The sequence below is a fragment of the Suricata suricatta genome, chromosome 16 (genome assembly GCF_006229205.1).
Source record: "Suricata suricatta isolate VVHF042 chromosome 16, meerkat_22Aug2017_6uvM2_HiC, whole genome shotgun sequence".
NCBI lineage: Eukaryota > Metazoa > Chordata > Mammalia > Carnivora > Herpestidae > Suricata > Suricata suricatta.
Window position 1 is genome coordinate 39,067,029 of NC_043715.1, and position 16,241 is coordinate 39,083,269.

The window sequence follows — 16,241 nt, forward strand, 5'->3', positions numbered from 1 at the left end:
GAGTGAGGAAGTTGGCCGAGGGCGGGGCGGCGCTCGCGGGCCACTTCTCGCTCCGGCCGCGCGGGCGGAGGGAGGGCCTGGCGGGTGCTGGCCTCCGCGGCCGCGCGACTGCCGAGCTGGAGCGAGTGTCTGAACTTGGGCGGCCGCAGGCGACCCTCGGTGTCCGGGGCGAACACTCGGCGTTGTGAGGCGGGGATGCGGCGGGAAGCTGACGTGCCCTGCAGTGCCAGGTCGCTCTGTGTGTGCTGGTCCTTCCGAGGAGGGGACGAGCGTCGCTCTCATTTCCCTTTTCAAACGTTGAACATGGCTTTCCCTTTCATTATAAGGAAACTTTGTTTCCCAGTCGATGCGATTAGCACAGTACCTGACACAGAGTTGGCACGGACGTTTTTGTTGCCCTTCTGTCCTGACTTGTTAGAGTGTATCTGCTGCGGGATATTTCAACTCCTCGCGAGCCCTTGGGAAGGACCTGCTTCTAGGAGGAGGCAACTGGGGGATCCGCCCTCCTAGTGCAGTACGGCTCTGCCTAACACTCCTTTCTCCTGCCTCGCTGCTCCAGAGTCATTTTCCGTGCTTTGCGTCTCACATTTTCTTTTTGTATGAATGAATGAATAAATTGTATAATGTTGGTTGGATTGTTCTTTCTATAGAGCAGGTTGTTTCGTTTTTAAGAAACTGCCCAAACAATCGTGTCCGATAACTGGTCACATTTAATAGTAATTAGTAAAACGCCGTTCATTATTCAGACGAGTGAAGCAAGATGTTCCCGGGGACCGTAGCCAGCTTACTCACTGCCACCACTCCCTCGCCTCCCACTCGCTGCTTCCAAACCAGGCTCCTGCACCCTGCCTTTACTCCCACTGTTGCTCCCTGGGATAGCAGCTGCCCTGATTGGCACACCCCCGCTGCCATCACCACTCAGGCACATTCTTGAAGCTTCCAGTGTGAACTGTTTTTAAAGAACGTCGGTATTAAAATTCAGATACTTAAGACAAAACAGTGTTTCACTTCTTTGGAATCAGGCTATCAACAGATTTACTACTGAATACCTCTCACGTGGTTTGGAGCGGTGGAACATAATATAAAACTGCATAATTATGTGACCAATTGATGGTAATTGCAGTGGCTCAGGAAGGAGAAAGATTAGCAGCGGCTGTCACAACCTAGAGGAAGGGTTCTTGGAAGAAGGGCAGGGACTTGTCTGGAATGCTCACCTGCATTCTTAACTCTTAATAATCTGTATTAAGTAAATATTTGTGTTGTGGCTTGACAGTAGCTTTGAAGGCTGGTTAAGATTTGATGGGAAGGGGGCGGGGGCATGCTAAGCCAGGGATAAGGCTTCAAGGCACAGAGGAGCAGAGGGCGTGTTGGGGAGAGGGTCCTGGCATATGGATGGGCAGTTTACTTCTGTGTTGTTTGTAGGAGTGGTTGGAAGAACAATGCACATAAGTCTTTGACACCATGATATCCATCAGGCAAAGAAAAGGAGTAAAAACCACAGAAGTTCCTGAGGATTATGCAGCACAAGAAGCAAATGTGAAGTTGGAAAATAAATTGCCATCTGGTAGGTGACTTTAATTAAAGCAGCATTTTGGATTGCTTTTATTTCTGCATATTAAAAGATCACTCTCCAATAAGATAAATTTTGGTGAGCCCTAATATTTGAGGAACCTTGTTCTAATACCGTGACATTTTAGTTTGACAGATGATTTGATTGCAGTTTGATAAAACCGGTTTTACAGTTGTGACCAGATAAAAGGTCAGAGAGCTCTGATTAGAGGCGCGGGTTTCTCAGCTGTCTGTGCAGTGGGTTCTGGTTTTGCCAATCTTTGCCTTTCTAAAGTCATGCTTTCCCACACGGTTTAGGTTTTAGTCTGTTTCTAATTTTTCTGGTGTGTGTATGCTGCTCACTCTAGAGAGCCTTACCTTGTGGACTTTCTCATTCCATTAAGGGACTGAAAGATGAATCAAACATTTTTGCATTCTTTATTTGAACTCCTGAAAATTTCTCCTTTGGTTTGTGGGATGGTAGTGTTCAGAATTTGGTAAGTTGTTTGCACAATGCGGAAGGTTCTTGCTAAGTGTACATCAGATGACCTGAATTATGAACTTCCCAACTCCAGAGTTGCTCTCGCAGCTAAGCATGGTCAGGGATTTTTAAAAATAAGCATGAAAAATGCCTTGTCTATCAACCAGTTTGGATATCTGACAGAATTTACATTAATTGCAGCCATGTCAATTCTTATCAGCGAAAGCTAGTAATTTGAGGGGAGCAGTTTTATAAAATAAAATTAATCTAAAAAGTAAAATAAAATTAATCTGTACTGAAAAGTCAAACCATCCAACCTGACTACTAGCAGTTTTGAACATGATAAAGTACTTTCTGAAGACTTACACAGCGCAACTTCAAGTTTGCTTTTTTTATTCTTACAAGTTTATTTATTTATTTTGAGAGAGAGAGAGAGGGAGAGAGAGAAGCTCAAACAGGCTCTGCACCGTCAGCATAGAGCCCGACATGGGGCTCAATCCCACGAACCATGAGATCATGACCTGAACCAAAATCAAGAGTCAGACACTTAACCAACTGAGCCACCCAGGAGCTTCCAAGTTGGCTTTTTTTAAATTAAAACATAACTGAGAATTTTTCATTTTACTGAGGCAGTATTTATTCATGTCAGGAAATTAAAAAAAAACCCTGAAAACTAAAGAAAAGCAAAAAAAAAAGGAGGGAGAAATATTCCCACAAACAAACCTGTCCTGAGCCTGTCGCCCATGAAACTTGATCTTGCTGTTGAAATGGTGGTCTTGCCTAGACACGCCCGCCAGCAGTCACCTGGTTTTACATCCTTGGGATCCTAGCTGTTTTGTAATTTGCTACATTTCTTTTATTATGTTTCGATCATATCACAAGTCAGTTGGTGTATTTTAAAAGTGTTACTGAGGTAGTCACTGTGTGGCTATAGCATAACTGATTTAACTAATTCCTGGTTGAATATTTAGGTGGTCTTTAGCCTTTCTTCTATACAAACAGACCTAGGATAAATGTATTTATGGCCAAATGTTCGTTTAAAACTTTACTTTGGGGTATATGCCGAGATGTGGAATTACTGGTCAGATGGCATGCTCATTTTGGTAGCTTTCCCTACTTCCTGCCCTGATATGTTCCAGAGAGCTGCACGTTATTCTATCAGCAGTGTTTGAAAAATACTCCTATTCTGTACCCTCAGCATTAGCATTTTTAAGCTATCAAACTGACCAACATCTAAAAAATTACAGCTCATTGTTTCGATTTGCATTTCCTTAATACTAATGAATGTGAATATTTTGTCTGTCTGTTGGCCCTTCTTTTTCTTTTGTGCATTGCCTGTTTGTCTCTGTAATCTGTTTCCAACTGAAATACTTAGTTTTTAATCCTGGAAGTGTTCATCCCATATTAAGGATACTTAAACTTTCTTATATGTGCCATGAATATTTTTTTCCTAGTTTATGTATAGTCCTTTAATTTGAGTTGTGATGGATTTTTTTTCTCTCCAGTGGGTTTTTGAGTTTTAAGTAGCAAGCTTTTTGATAGCTTTTAATGAATAAATCACAAATTGTACATAGATCATCTAAAAGACTTTCTATATTCTAGACACGCAACCGACTTGCTCCTCCGTTTAACAAACTTCAGAGTTAAACTACAGTTATTAAACTTAGTCAAGCTCAGACCCGCGGTATTGAGATCAATAAGGTAATGAGGAAGCTCACAATTCCTGGCAAAATGGAGAAGTGGGCAGTTAGATCCTGTCGGGTAAAAACCATAATGAAGTATGAAAACAGGCCTCCAGAGTCACAGAAAGGGGTCCTAACTGTGCGCGGGGCCTGGGGGGAGCTTCGCCAAAGCCAGGCAGTCGGAACGTAGCATACTCGGTCGTCTGAGGTAGAACTACTAGAGTCTGCGTTCTTGACTGACTTCGTTATTTGTTTTGTCCAAAAGGCTGTACCACGAGAAGATTATGGAAGCTTCTGTCCCTTACGGTTGGCGGAACCGTTGCCCTTTGCATCGGACTTCTTACATCTGTGTACCTGGCCACTTTACACGAGAACGATTTATGGTTCTCTAATATCAAGGTACGGTCCTGTGTCTGTGGTGTGCTTGGCGCACCAGCGCGTCCGGGAGCTAAGTGTGTACATGAACGGCCAAGACGACGCAGCTTAGCCGCAAAGGCCCCAACCTGCTGGAAGGTTGGCCTGTAGCATAGAAGGACTGCGATTCAAGAGAACATCAGACTCTGTAATCAGTGAGGGTTCTCGTCTCGCGAATTGGCTCTAGGGATGTGACCGGAACTCTAAACTAGTCGTCTTCAAACTGCACGCTGTGAAGCTGTTGCAGCAGATCACGAGTAACATGTTTCGTAGTTAAAATAAGATACGAGAGGATATTATCATATACACGAGGGTTGAGAATTATTTGTGTAACTGTGAGTCATGTGTATGTGTGTACAGATACATACGTGTGTATCACAGTGTCAGTTTCTTTTTTCTGTTGGGCACAGTGAAAAAGAAATCAGGAGCCAGTGCTCCGAGCCTTGGGGTCTTCATCTGGCTGCAGAGGCAGCCTCGGGGGCTCTGCCTTTCTCTCGGCGCGGGACGGGCAGAGTGGGGAGGAGCCGACGTTTTCCTCGCTCTCAGGAGGGCCTGTGACTTCTTAAACACCAACCTCCTTGTTCTCCTTTTGTCTCTTCTTAAACATTTCTAGATGTCTTTTATTTTGCCATTGTTTCCAAAAGAAGCAGATCACTTCAGCAAGGAAACCTCTACGTCACCAGGGCTCTTCATCCAAATGTACTTTGTTTTTTATCCAAAATGTCATCATCTTCGACCCTCTTTGGTTCTGTGACTTCTAATGACTAGTTGCTTACAAAGGTCACATATTTGTCATCTAGGTGACTGCTCACAAGAATCCGTGGAGAACCTAAGACAGTTCTCGGGCGCCTGGGAGGCTTAGTCAGTTCAGCATCCAGCTCTTGATTTTGGCTCAGGTGGAGCTCTGTCTCAGGCTTTGCACGGACAGCCCAGAGCCTACTTGGGATTCTCTCTCTCTACCCCTCCCCCATTCATACACATTTCTCTCAAAATATATAACCAAACATTAAAAAATTGTTTTTAATTAAAAAATAAAACAGATCTCAAAGAGAGTTTTCCAAATTATTTTGAACTTTGGTTCCATTATTGGAATGAGTCCCCAAAGGGGACTACTTTGAATGACAAATTTTAATTTATATGGATAACTTATAATATGTTTATTTTTAAAACCTGTCCAATTACTTTATAGGTGTAGCGTGTATCTATGTATATATTTTTATACAAAGTATCATAGTACAAAAAGTAATTCTTATCCTTCAGGGACCATGGGTCATTTTTCTTGTCAATAGAAATTTTGCTCACCTATATCTCTTTATTTCTTTATTTTAATGTTTATTTTGAGAAAGAGAGCTTGCACTAGCCAAGACAGGCAGAGGGAGAGACAGAGAATCGCACGCACACTCAGTGCTCAGTGCAAAGCATGGACCAAAATCAAGAGTCAGACTCTTATCGGACTGAGCCACCCAGGCACCCTTCACTTGTATCTCCTTAAAATGGAGTGCATATAAGCAGATTCCCTAACTAAACCATCTAATACTTATTTGTCAGCACCAACATTTTGAATAAAGACTGAAATACCCCTGCAGGGGCATATAGCTAAAATTAAATGTTGGTACCTATGTAGTAAGGAGAAGATGCTAAAAGAGATCATATAACTTAATTTCAAATTGTAATGTAGTTCTTTAAGTGGCCTTGCTAGTAAGTAAATACACCCCATCATCAAGAAGCCTGAGCACCCTTGATTTTGCTTTTGCATCTCACCGGGTTAGGAAGTCATTATACTTTTACCTAGTATTTATTTATTTTCTCTGGGTAGCATTGATTTGAACACCTTGGGGAACATGGAAAGAATAACAGAGACTAGTGAATTTTCTGGCAGATATTCCCGTATAATAGACTGATCCAGTAAATGTGTATTAAGCATCTATAGCGTACCAGCAGAGACTGTGCCCAGTGGTAGCAATACCTCCAGCTGAGACAGGGCCCCTGCCCTCAGAGAGTTTACACCCTTGAGGGTTCAGGCAAGCTGGCCGTTACAGCTCATCCAGAATCGGTACCTTGCTGGGGAAAGCGCGAGTGTTGTGGCAGCACAGAGGAGAGGTAGCCTAACCCAGTTTTGGAAGCTCAGGGAAGGCTCTCTGGAGGAGGTGACGGTTAAGGAGGCCTGAAGAATGAGAAGATTAACCAGACAAACTGGGGAGCAGAGGCGAACGTCACAGGGAAGGGACACGTGCGGGAACTTGGAGCGGAGAGAACGGCACTGAAGGGGTTGGCGTAGTCAGCCTGGCTGGAGAGCAGACGGGGAGAGAGAATGTACCGGGACAGAAAACAGAGGCCAGGTCCCGAAGGGACAGCAGTGTCCTGGTGTTGGCGTGTTACAAAGATGGCCCAGCTGCGGCGGGAGGAGCCTGAGGAGGGCAGCACTGAGAGAGGAGGCAGCCGCCAGGAAGATCCAGTTCAGCAGCACGCGAAGGTCAGTCAGTGCACCTCGTCTGTGCGTCAGACACAGATCAAGGCCTGAGAAAACAGCCTTTGAATATGACCCGGAACTTAATTCCGATCAGGACAGAAAAACAGGAACCAACAAGAAATAATAAGTCCTATGGTGGAAACCAAACAGGGTGGTGACATAGTTATCGGGAGGTTACTTGAGATTGGGGGGAAAGCAGACCATTTTGAAGACCAGACGCACCTCAACACTTACATCCTAAGAACAGCCACGCCAAGATCTGTGGAAGCCTTCTAAGCAGAGGGAACACAGCTGAAAAAGCCATAAGGTAGGACAAAACTCGCCCAGTCGAGTATCAGAGAGAAGGCAGGCACATGTGGCCACAACTCTAAGGGCACAAGGAGAACGGGACCAGAGAGGAAAAGACCGAACAGAGAAGTGGGTGGACTCAGAGCTTATTAGAAGGTGGATTTAGGAGGATATATCGATTCATCATGTGTGGATGGAGGTTGAGAGGGAGGAATCACCAGTGATGATCTACTCTCTCCCGTTAGTAGCTGAAGAATTGGACGGACGTGCCATTCACTGCGATGACGCCTGTGGGAGGAACCGGTCTGGGCAGTGGGGCGCCGTCTGACACCAGCCACCCAGAGTCAAGCCAGACTTGACAGGCTAAGGGCACAGTCTGTTACAAAACTGTGCTCACTTCAGGTACCAGTCACGAGTTTGGGGATCCTCAGGCTACCTGGCTTCTGACCACAAGGAGGCTATAGATTTGGAGATACCCACTATCCCCTCAGGTTCCGTAATTCACTAGAATGACTCACAGAACTCAGGAAAGCATTACACTTAGGATGACAGCTTTAATGTAACAGTGGGATACAAATCAGAACCAAAGGCAGAGACTCATTGAAAGTCTGGCAGGGGAGTCCCAAGTTCAGACTTCTCATTGTCCTTTCGCTGTGGAGTTAGGACATGTTCTCCTGTCACATCAGTGTATGACTGTGTGTTGACTGTGGTCAACTGGGAAATCTCACCTGGGCTCCGGTGTCCAGAGTTTTTACTGGAGTTTTATTATGTAGGTGTGGTTGATCGAATCATTGACCACAATGTGGAACTCAATCTCCAGCTCCCTCTCCTCCCCGGAGGTTGGGCCGGTGTCAGCTGACTCCAAGCCCCAACCCTCTAATCACACGTCCCTGGTCTTTCTGGCTTGACCAGCCCCATCCGGAGGCATCTCCTCAGAACACACGGTGAGAGGTGGTCCTGAGGAACCAGCTGGGAGCAGCAAAGGCGCTGTTATCACACGGGAAATTCGAGGACTTCTTGACTACCTCCCAGGAACCGGGGACAAAGGCCAGCTGGATTCTTTACAGGGGACGGTGAGACAGCAGATGACAATCCATGTTTGGATACGTTATGACTCATTTTCAGAACAGTCCAAGGAGAGAGATGGAGTAAAGGAGCTGGACTCATGGGTCTGGAGGCAGGATTCCGTCTGTGATGGAAACGGACATTTTCATATTACCAGCTTGTGGATGTGTGGGCACGATTGTTTGAGGAGTGTGCAGAGAGAGAGAGATCCTGGGCTAGTTTCTGTCTCTGCCTCCGATACCATCTGGAAGAAGCTATAAGACAGGAACATACACGAATCTAACAGGTTTCTTGCCACCAACACCTCCAGCCCCTGAAACGTTGAGCTCAGCCTTGCTGCATCTTCTTCTCTTTATTCCAACAGTAGCTTCTAGCACAGGCTTTCCCCTCCGTATCCCAAGAGGAATCCTCAGAGATTTCAACGATTTCTCAAACCTGATGATGGGCATTTGGTTTATTTTTCATCTTAGATTACGTAGACCCAGTGCTGTCCCGTGGAACTCTGTGCAGTGAAGGAAATGGTCTGTTTCTGCACGGTTCAGTACAGTAGCCACTAGCTAATGGGTCTGCTAAACATGTGACATGTGACTATTGCAACTGAGGAACTAAATTTTGCATTTTACTTTATTTTATTTCTTTTTTAAAATTTTTTAATGTTTTATTTATTTTTGAGACAGAGAGAAACAGAGGATGAGCAGGGAGGGGCAGAGAGAGAGGGAGACACAGAATCGGAAGCAGGCTCCAGGTTCTGAGCTGTCAGCACAGAGCCCGACGCAGGGCTTGAACCCACAAACGTGAGATCATGACCTGAGCCGAAGTTGGTGGCTTATCCAACTGAGCCAGCCAGGCGCCCCATGTTTTACTTGATTTTAAAATGTGTAAACATTTTCTGTGAATAAACCATGAAAATGTTAGCCATTTATGGTCAAACACATTACTCAAAGGAAAAGCTCATTTTCAGAGTTTATATATGCCTTCATAAATTTATTCTTATAATTTACACCATTTTCATACGGGGGATTGTGGGAATATTTGAGTGAGAACTGTAAATCTGTTTTCCTTTTGTACTTGTGCATTATAGCTTAAATTTGCTAGGCTATATATTTTTTTAAGTTTATTTACTTATTTTGAGGGAGTGAGAATCTCAAGCAGGCTCTGCACTATGAGGGCAGAGCTTAATATGTGGCTCAGACCCACAACCCAACTGCAAGATCATGACCTGAGCTGAAATCAAAAGTCAAAAGCTTAACCAACTGACCCACCCAGGTGCCCCGGCTAGGCTGGGCTCCTTTTTATGAAGATACTTTGATGTCTGAATAGTTTTAATTCATTTGTTATTTATTTATTATTCAGAGAGTAAAAACATTGTTTATAAAATAGGGGCACCTGGGTGGCTCAGTGAGGTAAGCAACTGGCCCTTGATTTATGCTCAGGTCATGGTCTCCTAGTTGAGAGATTAGCCCTATGTCAGGGTCTGCACTAAAGGAGCATGGAGCCAGCTCTCTCCTCCCTCCCCCCACCAAATACATAAGTAAACATTAAAAACATATTGAAACAGACAGATCATAGAGTTTATGTGTTCAGAATACTTTTTTATGTTTATTTGTTGGGGGGGAGATAGTATGATGGAGGGCAGAGAGAGAGGGAGAGCAAGAAAATCCCAAGCAGGCTTGTCACTGTGGGTGCAGAGCCTGATGCAGGGCTCGAACCCACAAATTATGAAATCATGACCTGAGCCAAAGTCAGATACTTAACTGACTCACCCACCCAGGCACCTCCAGAATGATATTTTAAGTGTTAGTTGCTGATCATAAGAACATTAATATTTGAACGTGGGAACTCTGGACCAGAGCAACTTGAAAATTGAAGGAGAAGATGCTGGTTTTAAGTGGTCATAGAAAAAATATATATACTATCCTTCCTTGGCATATTTTTAAATTTTATATTTAGTTTTTATTTAAATTGCAGTTAGTTAACTAATACTAGTTTCAGGTGTACGACATAGCGATTCAACACTTCCATACCAACACCTGGTGCTTATCACAACCAATGTGCTCCTTTACGGATTTCATCCATCCCCTCCCCTCCCCTCCCCTAACCATCAGCTTCTTCTCCATAGTTAACAGTCTGTTTCTTGGTTTGCCTCTCTCTTTTTTACCCGTATGATCATTTGTTTTGTTTCTTAAATTCCACACATGACTGAAATTACAGGGTATTTGTCTCTGGGATTAACTAATTTCACTTAGCATAATACCCTCTAGCTCCATTCATGTCACTGGAAGTGACAAGATTTCATTCTTTTTTATGGCTGAGTGATACCCCATTGTATATATGTACCACTGCACCCCGTCTTCTTCACCCACACGTCCGTCGAGGGGCATGTGGGCTCTTCCCATGATTGGCTATTGTCGAGAGTGCTGCTGTAAACCAGGGTGCATGTATCCCTTTGAGTTAGTGCAGCTGCTGGGTCGTAGGATAGTTCTGTTCTTAGTCTTCTGAGGAACGTCCGTCCTGTCCTCCAGAGAGGCGGCAGCAGTTTACACTCCAGCAGCAGCGCACGGGGCTCTCCTTTCTCCGCGTTCTCACCGAAGCCTGTTGTTTCTTGCCATTCTGACAGGTGTGAAGTGACAGCTTGTTGTAGTTTCGATATTCTTAGCATGTTTTTTTAATTAAAAAGTTTAGGGGCACCTGGGTGGCTCAGTCGGTTGAGCCTCCGACTTCGGCTCAGGTCAGATCTCACATTCATGGGTTCGAGCCCCGCGTCAGGCTCTGTGCTGACAGCTAGTTCAGAGCCTGGCTGCTTCCGGCTCTGTGTCTCCTTCTCTCTCTGCCCCTCCCCCTCTCATGCTCTGTCTCTCTCAGTATCAAGACTAAATAAAACATTAAAAAAATTTTTTTTAAGTTTAAATTAAAAAGTACTGTGTTAACAAATGCTCTGTTTCCCTTGCTGGGAAATAGAAAGTATAAGGTTCTTAAAAATATCTTTTATTGAATGTCTACTATGTGCTTAGCACTGTTTTAGGTGCATTTTGAACATATTTGATCCCCGAACACTGTAACTCTAAATTGTCTTTTATTAAAAAAAATTTTTTTTGTTAAGGTTTATTTATTTTTGAGAGAGAGTGTGTGTGAGTGGGGGAGGGCGAGAGAGAGGAAGAGACATAAAACTGAAGCAGGCTCCAGACTCAACCTTCAGCACAGAGCCCAGCACGGGGCTCAAACTCATGAACCCTGAGATCATGACCCGAGTCATGGATGCTTGACTCACTAAGCCACCCAGGTGCCCCTGTAAATTGTCCTTTAAATTCAACCTGCTTTTTTGCTGCCCTTTGTTATAAACAAAAGGGTTCAAAGACCACAGTTTACTTTCTGTGCTACCCTTACGGTGCCCAGCACATCATCAGTGCTGAGTAGTGGTCTGTTTGGAGTAGAGTTACCCTCTGCAGGGGGAAAGGGGAGCCGGACAAAGGGCTGCTGTCCAAGGTCTGGTCTGGCAGGAGAGCGGGGGACGCGGCTCCTGGAGCCGCCTTCAGGCAGAGAATGTCGCAGTACCGGCAGGTGGGAGCCGGGCGGCACGTCTGTCATGGTTTGTGTGTAGCACATGCTGCAGACACACACGGCATTGATGCTTTTGGCTTCTGAACGTGTATTGTGTTCCTGCTCAAACCACATTGTGACAGTGACAAAAACTTGTAAGTAAAAAACATCACTCAGTTTTCATGACCCTTAACAAAAACCAGTTTTCAGTTTTGCCTTCCATGCCGCATCCTACGTGGGTATATATTTTACTTATTTATGACTCCAGTATAGTTTTCAGACTCAAAATCAGACTTCTCTGATGTTACATCATCTGCCTTTTCCATAAGTAGTTACGTAGTTATACAGAGTTTCACAATTATTATGGAAATGATTATGCTTATATAACTCAATATTTTTTAAAATTTTTAGTCTCTTAGTTATTTCAGTGTTCCTAAGCTCCCCAATTGTGAGTAGTTAGATTGTTCCTGGTGGGTAAACCACTAAAATTGCTTCTTACCCAACTTCTTGTTTTAAAGTGGGAGTGTAAAGATGTCAGTTCCTTCTTTTCTTTAGAATTACCTTCAAGCAATTAAGGAAAATGAAAAAGAGATAGTTATTTTCTAGCTTTGATCAAACCAAGAAAGGTCTCTGATTTAGAACCACAGCGTATGAGGAAGGGCCGCCTAACCCAGTGAAACTCAGAGGCACAGGGAAGGGTCCGGAGGGAGGCCTCTCGGGGCTGCAGATTTTAGAGGAGGCCTCCAGGGTCGCTGGCATATCCTGAGGGGTGAGGCCGAGGTCCCCTGTGGGGAACCAAGGTGCCAGATGTGAGCAGCAGTGACGGGAGGTTTCCTGGAGACGCTCTGGGGTATGAGAGACAAGTAAGCTAGGCAGGCTGAAAGGACTGATCACAGACACAGGCTAGTGTTGTAAAAGTGGAATTTAAGAAGACCAAGATAAAGAGAGAAAACGTGCTCATTGAACAGCTCTGAGGTGGCCAATCCCTGTTGGCTAAAATGAGGAAGAGACTGAAGAGCTCACTGTTGCAATGCACGTTGTATCACAGGGAGCATTCTTCCTGACCTGGCCTGGCCAGTGGCCCTGGCCTGTCCCCTACATGAACTTCCTAAAGCAGCTGCTTTGGTAAGAGCTTGCCACACACAGAAGGGCACCAGCTCAGGCTGTGTCCAGTGAAACCAGAAGAAAAAAGGATGAGAAAAACCAGGAACAAGTGGGTGAAGAACAGTCCCCAGAAAACATTGATAGCAGAGACATGAATATTGTGACCAAACATGTCCCATTAAAAATAAACACAGTACGGGGTACCTGGGTAGTTCTGTAGGTAAGCTTCTCAGTCTTGGCTTTAGTTCAGGACGTGATCTCACCTTTGGGAGATGGAGCCCTTCTGTCAGTGCAGAGCCTGCTTGGGATTCGCTCCCTCTTGCTCTCTCCCTGCCTCTCCCCTGTTTATGCCGTCTCCTTCCCTCCCTCCTTCTCTCTCTCAAAAATTAATACATAAAAATAATAAGCATTTGCCACCACAGAGGATGAATTCAAAGCAGGGCTGTAAGAAGGTATATACCACCTGCAAGGAGATACAGAAAGACAAAGGAAAGAACTGAAACACGAGCTGGCAGAACTGAGGCAAGGAGTAGAATTAAGAGATAAAACCGTAACAATTGCAGTGGTGTTGGGAGCAGCATGCAGGAGACTGGAATCTGAGTTTCTTAGAAGGATTAGATCTAAGGTATAGATAAGGACTTACTGAAGTAATGCAAAAAGGGGAAAGAAAGTCTCCGACAGAAAAATGAGGCAAAGAAGGGCAATTTTTCAGTGATAAAGATGCCAATTATTTGGACTATCTGTGTGTCCAATAACACAATTTCTAAAGCAAAAACTACAAAAAGAAAAATCCAAGAAGTAATAGAGAAACCCATCACTGTTGAGTTTTAATTCTTAGTTCATAAAAGCAAAAGCAAGTGGTCAAGAATGAGACTATACAAGACCTAGAGAAAATAAGATCTAATCTGTAAATATCTAATGACAGAATGTATGTCCTTTTCGAAGATCCACAGAACAGTAACTAAAACACAGATATGTTAAGCCCTAGAGGAAATCTCAGACCCAGAAGCGCAGCATTTCCTAATCTTAGTGTGATAGTGCCTAGAGTTGGCTTGTTCTTGATTTGGGGGAGGGGACGCCTGGGGGGGGGGGCTCAGTCAGTTGAGGGTCCGGCTTCAGCTCAGGTCATGATCTCAAGGTTCGTGGGTTCGAGCCCCGCGTCAGGCTCTGTGCTGACAGCTCAGAGCCTGGAGCCTGCTTTAGATTCTGTGTCTCCCTCTCTCTCTGACCCTCCCTTGTTCGTACTGTCTCTGTCTCTCCAAAATAAATAAAAACCATAAAAAAAATTGATTTGGGGGATAATGGTCATAGACTCACAGTATGCTTTTTTAATGTATTCATTTAAATAAAAACTGGAGATAACTAATTAAAAAGAAAAAGCTCACTTTCTGAAAATCTGAAAAATGTTTCATAAATAACTGTTCACAGGACATTAAAACTTAACTTACAGAAATCATAAACAAAATCTAGAAAATTATGAAAACCATGTTTCAGGATTATGGAATACAGCTAAACTAGTATTCAGAAGAATTTTTAGCTTTAAATATTATATTATGAAATAATAAACAGATGAATTCATTATCCATTTATGAAGTTGGAAAGTAAGCAAAATCTAGCAACAGAAGGAAGGATAAAGGTAAAAGGAGAAATTGATCACTTAGGAAGTAGGAAAATAATAAATGAATAGTTACTTGAGGAGTAAAAAATAAGGGTAGAGGTAGGATAGGGAGTACAAATATTCAAAATAAGAAATACTGGAAATAATTGCAGAGATGATGAAATGTAGCAGAGAAATAACTTAAGAGACCATGAAATAGGAAAGAGCCACATGGTCTATTTTGTTTGATTCCATGCACACTAGATGAATGGATGACATGGATACTTTTCTAGGATATAAATTGCCAAAACTGACCCCAGAAAATAAAATTATTTTTGCAGATGTGCTAGAGAAAATTTAGTAAAGACCTACCCATCTTGCACTCCCCCAAACAGCAGACCCTGTTGATTTTATGGAGGAATTTTACCAGACTCTTAAAGGACCAAAATATTCCAGTACTATTTCAGCCATTCTAGAACACTAAAGAAAAAAGAAAACTTCCAAATTATTTTTATGAATCAGGCGTAGCACACCCAAACTGAGGATCACAATATAACTACAGTCAGTTTTCCTTATTCCCAGCATTATATTCTAAAAGTCACTGAGAACACCGAATTAGAGAATACTGAACCGTTGCTCCTGGGGAAATCACATGCGTGTGTGTGTGTGTGTGCGTGCACGCGTGTGCATGCAGGTGTACATGTGTATCACACAGAGGTCTTAAATTCTAAGAACTCCTGGTAGATTCTGTTTTCTTCATTTTATAAAAGAGGAAATGAGGTTCAGAATTGTTAAGTGACTTGCCTGAGGCCGCCCCGTTAACAGGTACCAGAGTTGGAGCGAAGCGCCTCCACCTGGGCCTGGGGTTTCTGGGGCTGGGCTGCACTGCCCCTCACCAGGGCTGTCTAATGATCACTTCTGTGTGAGACCTGGAGCGAGAGGAAGGGCAAGGCTGGGTGCTGTGCACCTGAGGCAGCTCAAAATGTCACTGCTCTGCACGTGACCGCTAAAGCACAGCAGGACATTTTGTCAATTTTGTTGTGACAGATTTTGGTTTAGTAGGCAGATTCGCAAATCAGAAATCTGTGAATAATGAGAATCAATGGTATATAATGTAGGTAATATAAAAAAATAAAGCTCAGAGACTAATCCCATTTAAATATATTAATCAAAAATTCTAATTAGTACTAATAAAGAGAATCTAGTTGTGCATTAAAAGCAAAATGCACCATGAAAATGAAATGAAAAATGAAAAAGTCCTTTTTATACCAGGAAACTAAAGGAAATTGTTGGGAAATCTACTAATATAGTTGTTTGCTCTGTTAATACTTCAAAAGACTAAAGAAAAGGTATTTGGGGAAAAAAATCTAATACCATTTTCCTATAACACATGGAACTTAAAATAAGGATAGACCAGATGAGCCCACTACGTCAGTGGAATAAAAGACAAAACCCATGTAATTATCTTAAAAGGTCCTTAAAAAAAATAGAACTAACAGAATTCAACAACTTTCATTTTTTTTAATGTTTATTTTTGAAAGAGAGAGAGTGTGACAGGGGGAGGGACAGATGGGGAGATAGAGAATCCAAAGCAGGCTCCACACTGTCAGCTCAAAGCCCAGCACAGGGCTCACACCCATGAACCGCAGGATCATGACCTGAGCCAAAGTCAGATGCTCAACCAACTCAGCCACCCAGGCACCCCTCACCACGTCTTCATAATAAAAAAACACGCAACAGACTAGAAATAGAAGAAATCTTTAGCTTCAGAAAGGGCATCTGTCAAAAATGTGACAGCTAACATCATATTTAATGGTGATAAATTGAAAAGTTTCCCCCCTAAGATTAGGAACAAGACAAGAATCTGCTTTAGCCATTTCTATTCAGCATTATACTAGAGGTTTTAATCAGAAAAGTAAGGCAAGAAAATGAAACAAAAGACCTCCAAATTGGAAAGGAAGAAGTGAAACTCCGTAGATAACATGATCTTCTATATAGAACTCAATTTAAAAAAAACTATTAGAACTAATAAATGAGTTTATTAAGGTTGCAGCG

General features: G+C 43.3%; 1 protein-coding gene across 1 annotated transcript in view; it reads left to right on the forward strand.

Annotated features, from left to right (window-relative positions):
* Nucleotides 1-1,422: 1,422 nt before the first annotated feature.
* DPY19L3 (dpy-19 like C-mannosyltransferase 3) overlaps nucleotides 1,423-16,241 on the forward strand; it is a 66,853-nt gene continuing 52,034 nt past the window's right edge. Inside the window, exons 1-2 of the mRNA XM_029924256.1 lie at nucleotides 1,423-1,564; nucleotides 3,977-4,110. Of these exons, the coding sequence (XP_029780116.1) occupies nucleotides 1,462-1,564; nucleotides 3,977-4,110 (237 nt within the window). The 5' untranslated portion in view covers nucleotides 1,423-1,461. The remainder of the gene's footprint in view (nucleotides 1,565-3,976; nucleotides 4,111-16,241) is intronic.